General features: G+C 41.7%; 1 protein-coding gene and 1 long non-coding RNA gene across 4 annotated transcripts in view; one reads left to right on the forward strand and one right to left on the reverse strand.

Moving 5' to 3' along the window:
- The window catches only part of NCBP1 (nuclear cap binding protein subunit 1), a 29,220-nt gene extending 17,243 nt beyond the window's left edge, over window positions 1-11,977 (forward strand). For all 3 annotated transcript variants that reach the window (XM_083593209.1, XM_083593210.1, XM_083593211.1), the window contains 11 exons: window positions 549-611; window positions 1,013-1,087; window positions 1,754-1,857; window positions 3,019-3,141; window positions 4,214-4,316; window positions 4,855-4,948; window positions 6,458-6,561; window positions 7,418-7,532; window positions 8,865-9,008; window positions 10,055-10,168; window positions 11,283-11,977. In XM_083593209.1, coding sequence (XP_083449335.1) covers window positions 549-611; window positions 1,013-1,087; window positions 1,754-1,857; window positions 3,019-3,141; window positions 4,214-4,316; window positions 4,855-4,948; window positions 6,458-6,561; window positions 7,418-7,532; window positions 8,865-9,008; window positions 10,055-10,168; window positions 11,283-11,396 — 1,153 coding nt within the window. In that variant the 3' untranslated portion in view covers window positions 11,397-11,977. The remainder of the gene's footprint in view (window positions 1-548; window positions 612-1,012; window positions 1,088-1,753; window positions 1,858-3,018; window positions 3,142-4,213; window positions 4,317-4,854; window positions 4,949-6,457; window positions 6,562-7,417; window positions 7,533-8,864; window positions 9,009-10,054; window positions 10,169-11,282) is intronic.
- On the reverse strand, window positions 2,973-3,834 carry LOC310753165. Its single transcript, XR_014543248.1, has 2 exons — window positions 3,690-3,834; window positions 2,973-3,174 (listed from the first exon to the last, which is right to left on the reverse strand). It is a non-coding gene; the product is annotated as an uncharacterized lncRNA (long non-coding RNA).
- Window positions 11,978-13,254: the final 1,277 nt, after the last annotated feature.

Genomic DNA, 13,254 nt, shown 5'->3' on the forward strand with positions numbered 1-13,254 from the left:
ACACTTTGAGTATTACATACACAACTATTATCTGAAGCTTCCATATCTGAACTCCAGTGGTACCTCTAGTTGCAGACACGATCCATTCCAGGGTGCCGTTCGCACCCCAAAAAGTCTGCAAGCAGAGCGGTGCTTCTGCGCAAGCGTTGAGCGCGTTAGAGCGCTTCTGCCCATGCGCGCGTGGCGAAACTCGGAAATATACACTTCCGGGTTTGCCGCGTTCACAACCTGAAAAACCGCAATGTGAAGCAAACACAACAAGAGGTATGACTATACAATTAGCTTGTTTTACTAACTTCAAAGATAATTAGAACTTGCAGAAGATCCAGTTATCTGACAGCTTTGGGTATTCTGCACCTTAATCTTAATTTTTTAAGAGTTCTGTATGTACTTGCGCTTCATAACCAGTATTTCCAGGAATCCATTTCAACAAAATGGGTTGTGGCATTCTTTGTAATGGCTAGGATATAGTGTGAATAATGTCACTGTGAATGGCTGTGGTTTGGTCTTCTGGGAGTTTGTGAAAGTTTCCTTCTTTTTTCATGAAGGTTTATTAATTGGTTTTCGCACCATTTGAATAATTTTCAATTCCGTTGGAGCTGGGAAGACTGGTAAGTTTATTTCTTGTTAGTTTCTCAATTGCTTTCACATACAATTTTGTAATTTTTCAGTGATTCTTATTATCTCCTTATGAAATATCCAAATGGTGCTAAATTCTGCAAATGTCAAATTACGAACGTGATATATTTTCAATGATTTCTGTGCAAGACTAAATAGCCCACAGGTATCTGTGGTTTAAAATGTCATGATGTGTAATTATGTAAGCTTTGCTGCCTTAAACTGTAACCCCCAGTACTGTATGAATTTGCTTCCTAGTGGCTCTGACAATGCAGAGAGCCAAAGAAGCACAACATTGAAGATTGAAGCTTCCTAAATCAGTGCATATTAGACAAATAAGCCTTTATATGCTTCTCTGGGTAATAGCAATTACACAATTTTGTTCCAATGATAGGTCAGATTGTCTTTCTGAGGACCTTGACAAACCCAGACCTAAATTCGTAAGAGAAGTTTTGGAAAAATGTATGAGGTGAGTGAGGCATCGGAATTGCAGAAGGGGTAGTATTCTAATAGATATAGCCTATTTTTCCAACTTAATGCAGTTGCTAAAGTGAGGAAGAAATAATATCAGCTCCCACTCCAAACCAATAGTATTTGCTTAGTCTTTGTATGTTTGTCCAGGAATAGGGCACTTACGTACTATGAGTTAAGACATCATCTGGATGGTATTTGCTTCACTAACAGGAGGGGAACAGTAGTTGGAAGTATTCTGCTGGGAGAAAAATCAGTAAATAAAAATAGTGCTTTTGAATGAATTTTTAAAATTCTCTCTAAGTTTAGATTCCTCAGTTTAATTCCTTGTTTTGTAATGTCTAATGATCAAACAACAAAAACAAAATTGACTAAATGGAAAACAATTGAGCATACAAATAAATGATCCTAAATAGTTACTGGGAAGTAACTTCTATTCAGATCAGTGGAGCTGACTTCTGTGTAAGGGGCATAATTGTACTTTGGACCATTCCTTTCCTGTTTCAGTGTAAAGCATAGACTTTGATTTCGCCATATCTAGATTTATAATCTGCATTCACTGAGTCTGAGTAAGGGTTCATGCTTGGCTGGGTTTTCTCCATAGACCTGTATCATGATAGGAGTATCACTTCTTCATCTTGTGCAAAATCTTTTTTTCCCCTAGGCTTTCCTACCACCAACGAATAGTGGATATTGTTCCTGCTACTTTTTCAGTCCTAACTCCTGCAAATCCAGCATGTATTTATAAATACGGAGATGAAAGCAACAGTATGTATATGGGTTATGCACTTGCTGCAGTGTTTTCTTTCTATTTTTTAATAGTTGGACTAGTCTTGTTGAATCTGTCTTTGGGGAGCTGGTGTAGTCTAGTGGGTAAGAGGCTGAGCTGTGGGTTGAGGAGGGGTCCTGGTTCAAATTTGGCCCCTGACATAGACTCAACAGGCATTCTTGAGCAAGCAACTCTCTCAAAGCTACAACCTCCATCTGCATATGAGAATAATGATGGAATGTTGTAAGGACTACAAGAGAACAAGGAAATTCTTTAGCACTGTTTGCTTTGTTATACTAATAGCCTGAGCTTCCTCTAAAACAGCCTTTCTCAACCTGTGGGTCCCCAGACGTTGTTGAACTACAACTCCCATCACCCCTAGCTAGCAAAGCCAGATCTCAGGGATGATGGGAGTTGTAGTCCAACAACATCTGGGGACCCACAGGTTGAGAACCGCTGCTGTAAAAGGTCCAGAACAGCCTGCAAGCAGCTCCTAATCTGTAATCCAGGTCCACATCTGCTTTGCTTCAACAATATGATCGCAGAAGGTGCCCCTAAAGATGTACAGTCATACCTTGGTTCTTAAACGTAATCCATTCCGGAAGTCCGTTCGACTTCCAAAATGTTCAGAAACCAAGGCGCAGCTTCCAGTTGGCTGCAGGAGCTTCCAGCACGCAAGCAGAAGCCGCATCGGACGTTCAGCTTCCGAAAAACTTTTGAAAACACTTCCAAGTTTTCGGCATTTGGGAGCCAAAACATCCAAGTACCAAGGTGTTCGTGAACCCGAGGTGCTACTCGGGTATTTGTCAGTTTCCTGCATGGCAGTCCAGTTTTTATATTTGGAGCTCCTCAAAAGGGTTCAAGGAGCCTGGCAAACTGCTGTGCAGAAAACCAGGCCAGCCTATGAGTGTGCAGGCAACTCTGGAATGAACAGTGTGCTCATTCTTAACAAGTTTTAAAACTTAACATCTAGGCTGGTGGAAGAAAGAAGGAGGGTGAAGTTTGACTTGGTTGTTCGTTCTACTCATTACGTGACCTGGAAGTCTGCAAGATGATGACTTCCAAAGAATGGCTTACTGCTGTCTTGGCTTTTATGAGGAAATAGGGCTTTAAAAAACAAACAAAACTAAAGGTAACTTTGCTTCTTTGTTTATTTGTAGAGTCTCTTCCAGGATACAACGTTGCGCTCTGCTTAAACATCGCCATTAAAAACAAAGCAAGCAACGATGAGATTTTCACTATTTTGAAGGATGTGCCCAACCCTAATCAGGATGACGATGATGGTAAGAACTTCTGATAGCTGTAGTCAGGAGCTCCTAGTTCTTTCCGTATTTATTTATTTATTTATTTATTTATTTATTTAAAAGATATTTATTGAAGTTTTACAAAAACATAAGTTTACAAAATGAAAAAAGGTCATATAAAAAGAAAAAGATACAAAAAAGAGAACATAGAAAAATACATGAAAAAGAAAAAAAGAAGAATAAAAATACAAAAGACAAATAGCTAAAAAAGAATTAAAAACAAATCCGTTTTTTTCTAACTTTGAACTCATTAGCTTATTTCCTTGGCCGCCTCACACCTCCCCTTTTTGTATTCCCATTTAAATAATCAAATCAGCAAATCCTTACCCTCTTTCGTTTATCTTAACTCTGTATATTAACATATTATAACTCTATATTTTCATCCATTATCAATTCATTTTTGCATATTCTTATTAACTTTGTTGCTAATGCCACTTATTTTCAATCCAACATCATTTTAACGTTCATTAATTTTACAGTATTTCTGAAGATAGTCTTTAAATTTCTTCCAGTCTTCTTCCACCAACCTAGTTCTTTCCGTATTTAAGCTTATTTCATTGTTCTGTAGAAGTGCTACTTTGCAACGTCGTCTTCTCTGAATGCATAGATTTAAACTTAGTTGCCATCATTCAACAAGTGTACAAAATATTAAGGAAACTGGGTGACATGAGGTAAAAAAGATGGATCACTTGATATGGAATGACCCTCCCATGGAATTTTTGACTTTCTTTGGACAGCTGACCCCACCAGTCATCCGCTCTCTGCCTCATACACACAACAGTTTAGCTTTGCGCAATGGCTGTTGTTTATATAGCAACATCTGTATTTGGTGCTTTACAAAGAATGGCACAAGAGACGAAAACAGAAGCGGAGAAAAATTGGGGAAGAAAATGGCTACTCTTTGGTTTCATGTGCACACACGTAGGCTTAGTTACACACAGAGAGAGATCGTACTTGCCTTTGGTTACATAGGCATAGACTTTTTTTTTTTTAAGGCAGAAAAATTTGGGTGCTGAATCAAAGGCTGACTCAAATGTAACTTTTTTTTCAGATGAAGGCTTCTCTTTTAATCCTTTAAAAATAGAGGTGTTTGTGCAGACGCTGCTGCATTTGGCCGCAAAGTCATTCAGTCACTCCTTCAGTGCTCTGGGAAGGTAAGTATAACCACAAAGTTGCCAGTGCTATCAGTGCTTGTAGGGAGAGATGAGATGCATATTTCTTTTTCTATCATACTATGGGCGCCTTGGTTAGCAGGACTATCTGCCCTTGTGTGGTACTCCTGGTAACAGACAAGCTATCACTGCTGCGCTATCTTATTTTACTTGTAACCAGCAGGTGGGCTGCGGAGGAGATGCTTGAGATGAGGTGAAGTGTTCCCCCAAATCACCTTGCTGGTTGACAACAGCAAGCGCATGTTGGATCCCTGTGGGAGACTGTCAGAGCTCAGAGTCCTTGCCTCCTCCCATTCTGAAAGAGACTCTGCTCTATATGACTCAAAAAGGAGGGCACAGAATCATCTAGCTTTCTTCTCCCCCTCTCAGCCTTGCCACTCAACAACTGTAGGTCCAAAGTGAGCTGTAGCCCTTGTTCAGCAATCAGCTTTTGAATGTCAGGTCACAGCCAGTGAAAGAGCAGGCAATATACTTTACCTCTTAACGGCCTTTCATTGCTATCTTTCCCTGTTCTGATAAGATTCCGCGAAGTCTTCAAAGCCCTGGCGGAAAGCGATGAAGGGAAGCTGCATGTGCTCAGAGTTACGTATGAAGTGTGGAAGAATCATCCACAGGTGAGAGTGAATGGACTTATAGGTTTCCTCCTTTTTCCACTCATCCAGAAAGTACCTTTAAGTTCCATCGATTGATTTCGGTGTAAATTTTGTCTGCTGCACACCAGGCCCTAAATCAGGCTTCCTCAACCTCGGCCCTCCAGCACTCACGGAGGAAGAGGAGTGCGCGGCTGCCCCCACAGGCAGCGCACCGCGCCCCCGCCTGCTCTCCACCACCCCCCGGTCCTGGAGCATGAAGCTCCGCCACTGCCCTCCAGATGTTTTTGGCCTACAACTCCCCTGATCCCTAGCTAGCAGGACCCAGTGGTCAGGGATGATGGGAATTGTAGTATCGGAACTTCTGGAGGGCCGAGGTTGAGAAAGCCTGCCCTAAATCCGTGGGAGATTATTTCAGTGTTGCCTTTCGCTTTCCGCTGCCCATTTTGCAGTTCACTTTCTCTTGCAGGCTCTGCAACATTAGAATATATCGATGATGCGTTTGAGATAAGATATACGACATATAAAATTAGTGTGGCTTATATTCAGAGCCGAGCGCCAGCACTGGCTTGGGGAGCAATGCACAAAGCGCCGTCCGTCCCCCATTCAGCGTGGTAGTGCCAGGAGGCCGGCTGCACCCGCAAATAAGCCTTGAATTTTAAAGGTGCTGCTTATTTGCAGGTGTGGCTTATAGTCGGGTCAATACGGTAATACAGTCATACCTTGGGTTGAAGTAGCTTCGGGATGAGTATTTTCGGGTTGCGCTCTGCAGCGACTCGGAAGTAACGGAGCGCGTTACTTCCGGGTTTCGCCGCTCGCACATGCGCAGACGGTCAAAATGACATCACGCACATGCGCGGAAGAGGGTTGCGTTCGCTTCAGGATGTGTACGGGACTCTGGAACGGATCCCATTCGCATCCAGAGGTATCACTGTACCTTATTTGTAGTATTAAACAACATTCCACATGTATTTTCCCTGTAATCTTCATGATAGCTCATTATCACCCCATGCAGCAATGATTCCCAATCTTTGAATAATTAGACAAAGTGCCCTAGACTCCTGTTTCTGTATAGCAATTAAGCTGGAATAAACCCTGCATGCAGATTTAACAATTAAAGGTACTATTTTGTTACTTGGAGTGTAGTTTCCTTTAGGTTTAAATTGCAGGCAGCAGGGATAACACAGCTAATATTGCCTCCCAATGCAGAGACTTCTCTCTTAAGTGACACACCTTGAACTCTCTTTTCTGACTCGCACCAAAGCACAGGGGAGTAAGCTCATCTCATGGTTTTGGTTTTGCAACCTTTTTTTATTCTGAATTAAATTTCAAAAATAAAAAGTGTACCATAGTTTTCAAAAATTTAGGAAGCAGCATTAGATTATGCTTCCTGAGTTGTCACCATTATAAGATAGTTGAGCAGGAGAGACAGGGGTGTGCCCTTATTTTGCCTAATCTGTTCTTTTCAGTAGCAAATAAGCACCTGCTTTTGATAAGCTGATCCAGAAACCCTTTGCTTCCCTTTTCACGCAGATGATTGCTGTGCTGGTGGATAAGATGATTCGCACACAGATTGTGGATTGTGCTGCAGTAGCAAACTGGATTTTCTCTCCAGAGCTGGCTCATGATTTCACTAGGTAACTAGATGTAAATCTCCCTCTTCCACCCCTCCCTTTTTTTAATTGTTTGGGTTGTGATTTGAATGATGCTGGCAGCATATCACCTTTTAACTTTCTCAAAATATTTGCGTTGGGTAAACAGTCTTTCACTCAGCTTTTCAAAACTCAGACGAAGAAATTACAGATTTTTTTGTAATTCAACCATTTCTGTTTATGGCAGGGAGCAAAATCCTGGTGCGTTGGGCCCAATTCAGACACATTATGCTGCAACAAACCTGGATTTGCCAGAGTGTGTGAATGACAATAGGCCACAGCCAGTGCCGGTTCTTTCTCATGTACATGTACAATGCACTCCAGGTTGCAAACAGAATTGTTACATTCATGCTTGATACTTCAAGAGATGTGGTTTACAGTACAGTCAAACCTCACATCCCGAACGCCTCTGTTTTGGAACGATTCGGTTTCCAAACGCCGAAAACCCGGAAATAAATGCTCCAGTTTTCAACTATTTTTCGGAAGCTGGACGTCCAACACAGCTTCCGCTTGAGTGCAGGAAGCTCCTGAAACCAATCAGAAGCCGCACCTCAGTTGCTGGACATTTCGGAAGCCGAATGGGCTTCCGGAACAGATTATGTTCGACAACCGAGGTTTTACTGCATGTCTAAGACATCATTTATAAAATGCCCCTTAAAATGAATTGTAGGGAAGATCCATTGATGGTACAGGTTGTTTATTCTTAATCCACAGCCTCCTGTATCCTGCAGTTAATAGCCAGCTTTACAAGAGAGCATATACGATGTGTACATTAGCATTATGGCTGAAACGAGCCAAAGTATATTGTATGAACTAGAGCGCCTGCTTCTTTCTCTGCTAGGTTTTATATCTGGGAAATCTTACACTCAACAATCCGTAAGATGAACAAGCACGTGGTGATGATCCAAAAGGAGCTAGAGGAGGCCAAAGCGAGATTAGCCAAACAGCACAAACGTGTAGGTAACCATTTTCCAGGGCTGTGAAAAAAACGTTACTTGACGTAAAGATGTGTATAAACAGCAGTACTGTAACTCTTTTCCACCAACAATAAAAACGAAAGAATTGCTATACTGTGTACAAGTCCAACGCTCTGTTTTCAGCAGCAGCCAGCCAGAGGCTTCTGTAAACGTCATCCTGTGTTTGTCTCCATCATCTGATACATTGCCTCTGAAAAATGGGGGAGAGCCTGGCAAATAGCCATTGGTAGACCTCTCTTCCATGGATGTGCCCATTCCCTTTTTTAAAAAGCCATCGAGCAAATAGCAATCGCCACATCTTGAGGTAATATGTTGATTATGAGTGTTATGTCTGGTAGACCAAAGGACCAAATTAGGCTGTTACTTTCATTGTGTAGCAAGCAGCTTCATCTGAGCTTTTTTTTTATATAATCCCAGGCACAATTGACTGATTGTCATCAGGAACACATACAAGGAGGAGAGGTTTACCCCCATTCCTTCCTAGCAGTGATCCTAACTAAAATTGCTGCACCCTAGTCTAGCTATGAGGCTTACATGAAAAGTTCCCATTGATGCCAGTGAAAGCTTTTGTTTTTGTTAAGACTCAGACCCCCCTGCCTTGCACACGCTGTTCCTGATGACATTGGCCACCTCTGCAGCTGCAACATTGGGCAGTAGCCAAACCGCTCGTTCCATCAGTGCAAGGTTTATTTTTGCACAATACACACATACACCTCTGACACACCCTGTGCATTCTCCCAGATCTGCTCCATGGGGCTGGGAGAAATCCCAGAACAGAGTTAGGGGGCTCGAGGGGAGAGGAAGTTCTGTTGCCCAGCCAAAAGTCCTTGCACTGATAGAAAGTGTACAGTGAATACTGGCCTAAATTATGCCAGAAATCTAATAGGACATGCAGAGATCAGAAATTCTTGCAGTGACTTGAGTTTCCCATTGTATTGTGTGACAACCCCCTTTCTTTCCCTGAGAACCCCAGAGCAGCTTATATTGGGAACCCCAAGTGGTTTCCTGGGCTGGGTCAGCTTATCTTTACTGTAGATCAATATTTCATGGCTTCAGGCAACAGCATGCAGCAGCACCTTTTTATTTTGTTATATCTTACACGTTGCATTTATTCTTTTAGTAAATGCTATAGATGCATGCTAAAATCATGACTGTAGCTCACGTCAAGCTGGAAGACAGAAGCCTTCAGCACTTTGGTGGGACAGGGCCCTATAAATTAAAAGAGGGAATGAAACAGAGTGTGCCCTAGCTAACCTTTTGGTCTCGGAGCTCTTATGATCCCCCTGTTAAATGTTAACTATTCCTCCCCAGCGAGACAGTGATGACGATGACGATGACGATGATCGAAGTAGCGACAGGGAAGATGGACCCCTCGAAGAGCAGATAGAACGCCTGCAAGAAAAAGTTGAATCGGCTCAAAGTGAACAAAAAAACCTCTTCCTTGTAATATTCCAGGTAAATGCAGAAATATTCATTGGCTTGTAGAAAATGAGTTACCCTATTTTTCCGTGTATAACAGGACCCCTATTTTGGGGGACTGAAATTTATTAAAATGCGGGAAGACGACCCCCATTTTAAAAGTTTATTTTAGAGTAAAGAAAACCTAGTCTTATAGATGGAAAAGTACGGTAATAGAAGATGGGCTGTTGAGTTTTGGGGAGGCTATGAACCTCAGCTTTGCAAAACTTTATAATGCGTATTTTAACCCTTTAAGCTAACCAGTTTTACTGTGGGTGTTTTTGGTGTGAAATTGCTTGAGGTATTTTATGGGAAGTGATTCATAAATGGAACCAAATAAATGATATGAAAAGTTTCAAGTAGAGGAAGCAATTCCAAGTATTTGGGAACTTGAGGGGGAATTCATTGCAGTGCTAAGTTAAAGTCCCTGAACTGTACTGCTAGTTGTAACAGCATAGAAGTCAGCAAACCTTTTCAGCAGGGGGCCGGTCCACTGTCCCTCAGACCTTGCGGGGGGCCGGACTATATTTTGGGGGAAAAATAAAAATGAACAAATTCCTATGCCCCACAAATAACCCAGAGATGCTTTTTAAATAAAAGGGCACATTCTACTCATGTAAAAACATGCTGATTCCTGGACTGTCCACGGGCCAGATTGAGAAGGCGATTGGGCTGGATCCGGCCCCCGGACCTTAGTTTGCCTACCCATGTGCTAGCAGAATGGCTTGTGCTGGATAAGCTCTGAAAGGCAGCATAGTCTCATAGCTGTGGTTAAGCAACAGATTGCTGTAGCCCTGATACTGTTGCACAACCAGCTTCAAGAAGTGAAACTATTGTGCTGGCCTGTTCTCACGCTCGTTGAACCTGGGAAAAGATCTCTGGAAATTAGCAATGAATTCTGTGCTAAGTGGCGCTGTTCTGTCATGAAATTTCCATTCTTTAATTCAGAAACACTATTTCTCACATGTCCTCATTCTCTTGTCTTGTCTGTGGACGTTGACTTCCCTGTATTTGAAAGATGTTGCTAATATTGCCCTTTCCAGCGCTTCATTATGATCCTCACGGAGCACTTAGTGCGATGTGAAACAGGAGGCATTGATGTGATTACACCTTGGTACAAGAACTGTATAGAGAGGCTGCAGCAGATCTTCTTACAGGTAGGTCTCATTCCTTTCCGAAGTCACGAATGTGGTAACTAGAAATTGCATAGAAATGTGGTCACACAGAAATGATAATTCTGCATTCGCAAGTACTTGCTTGAGGTAAATGTTCAGGAGGAAGCTATATTCGGCTGATAGTCCATATAAATGGGCTTTTTCAAAATCGTTTATGCTAGAGGCCAATATAAACCTGAGGCAGGTTTCACTTACTCTTTCTATACAGAAGCACATCTTGCTTGTCTTAAACCGAATGATTGTTCCTGTCACTTTCGTTTATGATTAAGACCAGGGGTCAGCAAACCTTTTCAGCAGGGGGCCGGTACACTGTCCCTCAGACCTTGGTGGGGGGCCGGACTATATTTTGAAGGGGGGGATGAGCAAATTCCTATGTCCCACAAATAACCCAGAGATGCATTTTAAATAAAAGCACACATTCTACTCATGTAAAAACACCAGGCAGGCCCCACAAATAACCCAGAGATTTGTAGGGTTGCAAGAAGTTTTGTGAGGAGTATTATTAGAAGTATTGTAAAAATGGAGAAGGGGGAGGATGATTTGTTAAGAGATGTAAAGGCAATATAAAGTTAAGAAATGCATAAGAAGTGGTTAAAACGGTGGATCATCAGAAGGGCTGATGGAAGTCCAAAAAGATTGTATAAGTGATAAGTTTGGTGGTACATTTTATAATTTATATGTTAAAATTAATAAAAAATATTATAAAAAAACCAAATAACCCAGAGATGCATTTTAAATAAAAGGACACATTCTACTCATGTAGAAACACGCTGTCCGCGGGCCGGATTTAGGAGGTAATTGGGCCAGATCCAGCACCTGGGTCTTAGTTTGCCTACCCATGATTAAGACTGTCCAGCCCTTCAACCATTTTTATACTATTCTTCTCCCTGTCTCTGGCTGCTCTTCTCAGGTTCTTCTTTTTTTTAAAGTGGAATGACCAGAATTGCAGGCGACATTCTCGGTGTATTTTATCCATTCATAATAAGTTTCTGGTGTTCCCCAGCTGCCGAGTGAATGCGGGGGGACTGTGCTTTCTCTCACTATGTCCTGCCAAGACCAGTAATGAGTAACTGAGACGGCTCTTTTCTGTCTGCAGCATCACCAGATCATCCATCAGTACATGGTGACGTTGGAGAACCTTCTCTTCACAGCAGAATTGGATCATCATATATTGGCTGTATTTCAGCAGTTCTGTGCATTGCAGGCCTGAGAGACTTCGTTTTTGTACAGGACTCAATTGACTTCACCTTTTTAAAACAAAAATGGGAAAATTGGTGAGGGAAGAGGAGGAAAGAAGCTTTTAATTGGAAAACAAGCTTGCCGTGCTGTCGTAGATAAGCTACTCGGCACTCAAACGGGGCAGTTCTTTTAGCAGTAGAGGCCTAACTCTGTTTTACGACTTCTAGGTGACTGGGATGGAATAATGTGTGGATTTCTAATTTTGAAATGGTTTGAATGCTGGCTTCATCGTGGCATTTGTTTTGTCCCCTTCTGTTGTTTGTATAAAAATAAAAATAGGGAATAAATAGGATTGGTTACCTTTGCTTGGCCCTTACATAAGAATGAATTCCCTCATTATAATAATGTGAAGCAAGCATCAAGGCTTGTGAATCTGAAGAGCAGTTTCCCAGTGAGTAAGATTAAACTCTCTGAGGGACAGGAGCATAGGACATGTGAAATGCTAAACAGGTCAAGCCTCCAGAGTAGCCTAGAGTATATGTTTGTTATCAAAATTAATTTTCATGGTTGTATGAAACATGGTTGAAATACAATCAGAATATGTTTTTTAAATCTGCCTATTGTGCTTATTTTGGATCTCAACGAATAGGTGAAACATATATTTAGGTCTCAAACATCCTGTAAGAAATAACTACAATACATAATGATTTCTTAGTGTTTCACATATGTTCTTGATGGAGGATGGGGTGGGGGTTGAGACTCATATGACTTCGTAACAGTGGAAAGTGTGGCGTTCACCTACTTAGAAGAAGTTGGTAGCTCAAGCTCCGGAATGTGTTCTGCTCCAGCCATCATTACAGGGTAACTTTCTGAAAAAAGCAAATTGACTGTGAGCTGGACAGGGAAGAACCTTGTCTCCAGACCATCTCACTTTGTTAAGAAGAAAGCAGCCTGGTCTGCTGTAAAAGAATTAATAATAATAATAATAATAAAGCATTGATGCATGTTGTGCATCGTCCTAAATGCTCATACTTGCTCAGGAATTTGGCCAGGATGAAATGCCGAGTTAGAAATGGCTTCGCAAGACATCTTGGTCACACCCCTCTTGGCTCTGGGAGAAACAACCTATCCAGATCCACCACAGGGCTTAACTGTATTCCCACATGCCATGAACCTGTTTCTCTGCCCAAGGACTGTGTGAAGAAGACTTGGTGGTTTTTTCCGAAGACCTCACATTCTGCAATTCAGTGATACTGTTGTATTTCTCACCTATATCATCTTTGCCATGAACAACTATAAAGGATGGGCAAAACTTGGGAGTGATGGTAAAGACTGGACAGGCTACTGTCTCATATTAGAAAAGAGTATTTTAGCAGTCCTAAATTACGGGTCTAAATTAGCTTTTCCCTAATCTTTGACTAACTCAGGAATGGAGTCGGACAAATTAAGACAAGAAACAAAGTATTAGGCTGCATTAAAAAACTAAAAGATTGCCGGATCCGGATGGTATCTTACAAGGGTTCAGAATGAATTTGTCATCTTCTAACAAAATTATGTAACTTGTCTCTGAGGTTTGCCTCCTGAGGCATTCTCACAGGAGTGTACATCAGTATTTGCAGTCCAAGTGTTGCTTGGTGTTCCTACCTTTCCTCGTTGCACAGAACCATTTCCCTCTGATTAATTTCCCCAAGCACTTAACTTGCATCCGGTTTCTCTACACACCTCGTTACTGAATGCCTTCACCATTTAAGTTGTTTCTTACTGAAAAGCCTTGAGATTGTCTTGGCTTAAAAGCCCTTGCTGTGGTGGACATAAAATCACTGCTTTGTGTACATATGTGAGATGCCACTGGATTCACACTTGAGCTGCTGCTTCTCAGCTTTCATTTT

Source organism: Podarcis filfolensis, assembly GCF_964270895.1.
Source record: "Podarcis filfolensis genome assembly, chromosome: 17".
Taxonomy (NCBI): Eukaryota; Metazoa; Chordata; class Lepidosauria; order Squamata; family Lacertidae; genus Podarcis; species Podarcis filfolensis.